The sequence below is a fragment of the Formica exsecta genome, unplaced genomic scaffold, assembly GCF_003651465.1.
Source record: "Formica exsecta isolate Colony F162 unplaced genomic scaffold, ASM365146v1 scaffold26, whole genome shotgun sequence".
Lineage (NCBI taxonomy): Eukaryota > Metazoa > Arthropoda > Insecta > Hymenoptera > Formicidae > Formica > Formica exsecta.
The window spans coordinates 602,045-610,223 of record NW_021849866.1 but is presented as its reverse complement, the minus strand read 5'-3'; the positions used below and the strand labels follow the sequence as shown (position 1 = coordinate 610,223).

Sequence of the window (8,179 nt, the reverse complement as noted above, 5' to 3'; positions counted from 1 at the left end):
TGATTTTGATAATAAATCACGTTAAAAAGAGTTTATAATTAATTTTTGAAATTAGATATTTAATTATTTATTCACAAATATAATAATTAAATATCCAATTTTTATACTATTTAATTAGATGCTTACGCTTAACGAATTTGTTAACGATCGGCCATCATTTTGCCTAACCTTAGATACATGCTTATTTAATCAATTCTTTTTAATACAAAAATTTTAAATTAAGTTTATTTTTTTCCCCCGATTAATCATCAAATGTTGGAGTTTTTTTTTACAATAATTATTATTTTCATTCATAATTGTTTAAATAAATGGTAAATATTTTTTTTCAGTGTGGTCGGATATTGGGACATGTCCGGCCATTGGGACATTTACCTTATAGCTTTATCTGAGATTTATATGAAATTGCATAGTTCCAGAGAGATATCTTTTTCATGAAAAAAACGTCGAAAAAGTTCTTTTTCCTGTGATTTCCCTAGATGAACTCTCGCTCAATCGATCTCTGCTTTAATTGCGCAAAAAACAAAACGCGAAAGAAACGTAACACGCGAGAAATGAACACGAGAAACGTAGTAACTCAATTTCTTTTGTGAGTTCCACATAAAAAGTGCAATCTACGTATGTATTCGCCAATTTTTTTCTCGACAAAAAATATAAATGTTTTTAACATTTGACTAATATATATTCTTTTTGTAAGCTTCAATTTGTGGCACTATTATAGTAAATTAATACATTAAATTTCTTTTCAATGCAAATTGTTTAAATAAAATGTGAGAAAAAATATACAAAACTCTTTTCCAATAAACTGTTTTTTAATATCTGTAGAATTTCATTAATAAAATAAAAAAAACAAATAAAATTTATATTGCTATCTAAAAATTATAAAACAATACTGTTGTCAAGTTAGTTAAAATTAAAACATTTAAACTAAAATATAATTGAATATTAATCTAGAATAAATTCCCCCCTCCCCACTCCCCAAATTTATTTCAAAGACAAATCCATAAAAATATGAAGCAGAACATTATTAAAAGTTTTATTTTTACATTTTTTAATTTTTTCACAATGTTGCTATATAAATTTTGTCATAATCTTTCGGATGCTTATTTAACAATCCGTTCAAATCAAAATTTTTAACAAACATTGACTTTAAAACTTTTACTCTACATTGTATTTAAAATAGATCTTAGCTTTCTGTTGATGTATGATTTAATGATAACTAAATATTAGCTTTTTATCCGTTCTATTTTTTTTTTTAAACATGATTATAAACCGAGAACTAGAATTTAACAATCTCTTATTTTACTTTGGTATATATACATTCAAAACTTTGAATTGATAAATACAATCTAACAATGTTGTACGATATATTTGAAACTAACAATCTATAATGTGAAAATTACATAATTGATCAAGAGAAAAAGAAAATTATGAAAAGTTTGGAAAAATTATCAGAAAAGATATTATAATTGTTGAAAAAGTTTTTTACGCGAAATCAACTTTACGATGAGCTGTCGTAATATATTATGAAGTATATCTCTCAGTAAATTCCTCTGACTTTTCTCGATTCTCGAACTAAATCCGAGTTTTATGACATTGCGCCAAACTTCGCGCAAAAAAAGTTTAGTCGACAAAGCACGTAATATGAGAAAAAAGAAAAATATAATATATATAAACATTTTGCTACTTGTTACCACACAATATATACACACACACATACGCAAACACACACACACACACATTATTTTACCAAATTGATAAAAATTAATTATTCACTATTTAAATTAAATGCTAAAAATAATAGAGGAAAAAATTAAAAATTTTTGGTATAGTTTATTTTATTCTCCTAAGATAATTAAACGTGTATATTGTATATGTATATAATGTCCATGTATAACATATTCTTGTATAAAATATTTATTTATTTTTATCAAAGCTTGCAAAAATATATGTAATATTTTTACAAATTAATTCACAATTGAATTTTTAAAAAATTGGTTTTACTAGAATGCTTACTTTATATCTTAAAAAATTTTTTTTAATAAAATACTGTAATTGACAGCGCGCGCACGCAAAAGTTAATCTTAACATATTAAACAAAAATATTTGTATTAAAAATATTTTTACGAATAACGTTTTCAACTCGTATCTCAAATGATCTTTCCTCGTTCTATAATCTTCGAATTATAAAATGCAAATCTATAAAAAAAGGAAAGAAGTATGATCAGTTAAACATGGGCGCAATATTGTCTTTAGAAAAAGATATATCTAATGAAATAAAAAGAAAACATAATTATATAGTTTTACAAAAAGTGCTTAATTAAGCGCTACTAGGTATCTCTTAAAAAGCAAGTTATTATCCTCAAATTTATTTCTTTTGCTTTGTATATCATGTTAATATTTGTTGTTGCTTTAAAACTTTTTTAATAATCTATTTCATTTACTTTAGAGACATTACATAACAGTGAAAAAACACAGATTTTTTAATCGCATTTTGTGGCCAAAAAATCGACGATTTTAGACAGAAAATTATATTAAAATTAAAACGATTGTAATTCCATATTTTATTTTTATTTTTGTGTTTATCGCTGTTTTTTGCATTATAAAACACGATTCATATTTTATAAAAACATTCCTCAAAAATTTCTCGAAATATCTGATACAAGCAACGTTTCTAGTTTTATCGTAAAAGATATTACAGTATTTTTCTCTATTACAGTTTATGACGCACATTAATCTTATCACGTTATACAACTAACCTTATCATTTACTGCAATAGCTTTATTTTTAATCAATTATTGATTAACGAACCAAGATAGATATCCACAACAACTACAATAATAAAGTTTAAATATTATAAATATTATAAATATGTATATATAAAGTTTCTTTATTCACATATATATAAACAATTTATAACAAAATAATAATACAAAATTAAATATATTTTTATAAGTGTAATTGTGTGCGCGCGCTGTGTGTGTTTCTTCATTGTATGTTATTTTCTGCTAGTTTTTCTCTGACTAGAAAAACATTATTATTTGTCTTTCAAATGGTAACGAATTTATGAATGAATGATGAAAATATAATGTATATTAAAATTGCGCGTTTATCAATATAGGAATAAAAATATTATTTTTTTATAATTTAGAATTAATTCATACGAAGGAGACAAAAGGCAATCAAGTTTAAGGCAATTATTAGTTTATTTAGAATTAATTATCTTTAGATGAGTTTTGAAAATTTATTTAACTTATCTTAATAAAAAAATATTTTAATGTTTCAAAATTGTGGTGTTCGTTTAATATAGATATATTATCTTATTATTTTCTTAGCTTTCTCTATCTTGAAAAAAAAATTAATATTTAAATCGTCAATAATTTCTCTTTGTCATTGATATAAAAATATAAAATAAATGCAATATTTATGCAGTTGTTATTATACAGTTGCGTCGCAATAAATTTATTTTGATTTTACTTTTAAAGAAAGGTTATCTTATGTTATTACAATATCTCAAGACTTGTACAGAAATAAGAAATTAAAAACTATCACACAAGAAGATTACCTTGTCGATTAATGTGTTGATATGCAATAAGTATCACGCGATTTTAACTAAAAAAACATTTAATAATAGAAATAAGACCAATTACATATCATCCACGATATATTTAGTGTATTATTGATTTTATATCAGATGATGTGTAATATTGTATAATGTTGCAATATTGTAATATCCTCACAAGCATAAATCTTATAATTTGGAAATAATTTTCATTATTTGTGATTATCAATGATATTTTCTTAGATCAATAATCTACACATAAAATTAGTACTAATACATGAATATTTTATGCTTTTATTTTCTTCCGTTCTCCTTCTCCATCTTAAAAATAAATCATGCCATGTGATTTAAAAACAGAATATTGATTATTATTATGCAGTAGATAGAGATGGCAAATAATATGTTTATAGCAAAAATTTGAAAATAAGCGAGAATCAAATTAATTTGCTCTTCATATTGATTTACTACTTATAATTAATTTTAAAAAGGTTTGAACAAGATTTATAACAGGATTGAAAAATTGAAACGTTATAAAAATTTTGAAAATTTTGCGACCTTGTCTTTCTCTGAACTTTCACACATATAAATAAATGGAAATAAATTTCCACGCAAGTATAACCGCCGAATCTGTGAGAATCTTATTCTCACACAACAATCGTGAGTCTATATTATCATTACTATATGCAGGATTCTTGTGAGTTCTCGTGGTCCTTTTGTGTCAGTCAAACGTCTTGATATCGCTCGGATTTTTCACACTGACAGTTTCTCATTTCCTGACGAATCTTCTGTCGAATTGGTTGTCTCAACATCGACACGAAACAATTTTCGCGTCACGTATTTTATGAAAGGTTGCATCGCGAACGCAATGTGTTTTTTCAAGGCAATTTCGCAAACAGGATCGTCTTGAATTTGGACCCGTTTACCGCAAAAGCCGCCACGATTTGAGCCAAAGTCTCAGTTGGAAACAGACAGTAGATTAACGATGATCCAAAGGAGCGTGGACATTTCACGGGCTAATTGGTTCCCTATTAGTCACGATACAATCAACGGTTCAATTTGATCTCTAACGGATTTTCGACGGAAATAGAACTCTAGCTATATGTACCTCTGTGAATTGCAATGATACAATGTCATGCTCTTCATGATCCTACGTAGTATCTGCTCCAGGCAACGGCGAAACGTAATGCCGCACATGGCGTACAGCAGGAAATTGATGCTGAAATTCGTATAGTAGAGCAGCATGAAGAACTGCTGCAGACACCAGAGGGTCTCAGGTGTGTCCTTTCTCGCCAGAGTAAAGAAGAACACGCATAGGCGAATCACGTAGCTGAAACAGAAAGACAACTCGACTCATGACGCAATTTCCGTGCAAATTAAATTTTGCCATATTGATCTCTTCTCGTTTCCACAGTTGGAAAATTTAAGTTTTCTTGTTAAAAAATATGCTAATTAAAATTTTTGTGTCAAATATTTAACACATGCATGCGTTAATTTAATATATTGCTGTTATGTTAATTGAACTCAAATGTTAAATTATTAAAACAATTGAAAAAAGTGTAAAAATAACGTAATGTGCATATATTTTTAATTTTACACAATAAATATGTTCCGTATTATTAGCGACAGGATTTATCTGTTAAAATTTACGGAAAAATTTTTGATTTTATTCTATAATAGAAGTGAGAGTGACAATAGACCGTCAATAATTTCTTTTTAAGTTAATTTTATCATTAAAAATAGGTTGATTTTACAAAATTAATTTATCGAATTATTATGAAGCTTGCATTCATTTTTTTTTTGTATAGAAATATTAACATAGTATTAGTTTCATCATTTACTATATCCATATCATGTTAAATTAACACAAAAATTTGTGTGGACTATTTGGGACATGCGATATATGTTAAATTTAAGCCAAATTTTCCAACTGTGCACCGTATATAAGTAATAATTGATATTTATGTTACAATTTATATCTAATAAAAAAAAAACCCGTCATATATTTTTACTGCTCATTGCGAAAATATTCGGAGAAAAACAGTTGAGAGATCCAGATAAAAACTCTAAAAAGAAAGAAAAAAAAACGTAAAGAAAAAAATTTCAGGAAATTACAGTCAAAGAAATGCTCACCTCGGTAAATTAAGTAATATAAAGACAGTGCTAATAAGTACAAGCATTTTAGTGATGCTTTCTTGATTAAATCTGGTCGATCCGAGATTCCGAGAAGATGACATTACCTCTGCGAAGTAAAAAATAAATCCCATGTACAAGCATTTACGCCTATTTAAAAATGTAGGAATGGAAGGTTCATTTCTCTCTTATACAATAAAAACATATCTTTTTAAATTTGCTGAATACAGAACTTAGTAATGCGATTTTGTAAGAGATATCTTTCCTCATAGAGATAGCTTTCATCACTGCAGACATACCTTGCACATACCTTCTGCAGCATTTAAAATTTTTATGAAGTTTTATGATTTAAATAATTAATTCCGAATCATCTAATGGCAATGCTGCTATAAACATCATGCAAAAAGCGATGCTCACGCTGTTACGAGAAAGTTTTGTATCGTATTTATGAGAAAAAGTCGTTCTAAATTCCGCAAAAAAAAATATTAACTTCCATAACTCTTCGCCGTAAAAGCGTGATTCTTTTTCATAAAGTATACGGAGAAATTCTCATCCCTATGGACCTAAATCTCACATCACACAGTAAAAACTTACGTATACACGGGGCTTCTATTTCGGTCATCTGATAGGCGTTTCGCGGTGTTGACGGCGGGACAGATGCAGATTGATGGCGAGAATGATTCTTACTGTTAGACGAGTGGAAAGATAATTGCTGAGAGGGTGGTCTCCGCGTTCCATTCGTACCCACGAGCGAAACCATGTTTATATAACCGGCACCATTATTGCTGCTGTTGCCACTCTGAAAATAATTTTGAAAAGCAATGCTTTTACTCCGATGTTGCATATATATAAAAGCTATCAATTTATTTTATTAGTTACGTAATTGATTGTTCGCATGCGGATGTCAGTTTCATTTTATATCACTCTGGAGCAAGGCATATTTGCCATGTAGTTTTCAGAAAAGTATATATATACATACAATTCTTTTTTGTTAAAAAGCTATGTTTATCAAGATCAACAAATACTGTAAAAAGTTGCAAGTTATATTATACAAAGATAATTTTTTTCTGCTTTCTTCTTTTCAAAGAGATAAATGTTATCCAAAGAAAAAATTTTAATAGAAATCATGTAAATTTTTTTGTTTATTATTAACAAATATATATATGAAATAATTTGCGGTTATATTTATTTAGAATTAGTTCAATCGAATTTATGCATAATATTTAATATATTTATCTTCTGCTTTTAATTAAAATCTTAATGGCAAATTAATAAAATACGTTTTTATAAAACATGGATGAAACACAGACAGTAAATAACACACAAACGTAAGCGCAAACTTTACGAGCAATGAGATATTAACCGAGATTTAAACATAAAAATATACTGTATATAAAGTGCAGCATTATGCATTCAGCTGACATATGGCAAAAAAACTAAATGCATGAAATTAAAATTGCGTAAAATGTGTCGAGTATATTTTTTAAAGCATTGATTTCGCAAATATGCACACTTTCTGCTACAATTATAATGAATAATGACGACTATATACTTGTTATACACACTGTACATTTTCGAATATTAAAAACTAAAGATATTTTCATTGTAATCTATTTTATAAAATACGTGAAAATTATATTATCACGTAATATAATCCAACTTTAACCAATAAATTTAAAAACTATTAAGATAAAAATTTTTTGGTAAATGTTCACATTAACTTACACCTCACGGATCGTTTCCATTTTTACATATATTATAGAGGGCACATTCTTAAGTAACACGCACTTTGAATTTTGTGGCGCTCTCTTCTGGTTCCAGAGATATGCAATTTTAAAGTTTCACAGTTTTAATACTTTTTCTGTTATAAAATAAGAAAAAATAAAGTTTGTTTACGTTGTATTTGTGTTAAACAAGAGAAGCAATATTTTTATCTACAGTAATGGATAGAAATTCGTAAAGCTTTATTGCTATATTTCTTTTAAAATTTCTAGCGAAACTGAACAAGTGTACGATTCTGAAGCGTACTAGCTTTTAGTAACATAAAAACAACTCTAAATGTAAACAAAAAAAATTCTTAGCGGAAATATACTGGCAGTGACGCAAATGTAAACAAAAAGACATAAACACGCAAGTAAGATATAGTGAATAAATCATAGAAATAAATGCGAAAATTATGATACTTCAAAATCGCATATCTCTGAAACCAGAAGAGAGCGCCACAAAATTCAAAGTGCGTGTTACTTAGGAATGTGCCCTCTATAATATATGTAAAAATGAAAACAATCCGTGAGGTAAGTTAATCTGAACATTTACCATTTATTTATATATTTAATAGAAATAATACATAAAGAAATAAATAAAATTGTTTATAAGAAAATATTTGATACATAATTGCTATATAAAAAAAGAATACTAACATATAAAATAATTTAATAATTTAATATATCATATAATACATAAAAAAGTGAAATATATAATATAATAATA

The 8,179-nt window shown here is 26.9% G+C and overlaps 1 protein-coding gene across 2 annotated transcripts in view; it reads right to left on the bottom strand.

Annotated features, from left to right (window-relative positions):
- Positions 1-1,952: 1,952 nt before the first annotated feature.
- Positions 1,953-8,179, bottom strand: part of LOC115236667 (thyrotropin-releasing hormone receptor-like) — a 38,951-nt gene continuing 32,724 nt past the window's right edge. For both annotated transcript variants that reach the window (XM_029809256.1, XM_029809257.1), the window contains exons 3-6: positions 6,284-6,488; positions 5,690-5,798; positions 4,665-4,886; positions 1,953-4,584 (exon numbers count right to left, since the gene is read on the bottom strand). In XM_029809256.1, coding sequence (XP_029665116.1) covers positions 4,566-4,584; positions 4,665-4,886; positions 5,690-5,798; positions 6,284-6,488 — 555 coding nt within the window. In that variant the 3' untranslated portion in view covers positions 1,953-4,565. The remainder of the gene's footprint in view (positions 4,585-4,664; positions 4,887-5,689; positions 5,799-6,283; positions 6,489-8,179) is intronic.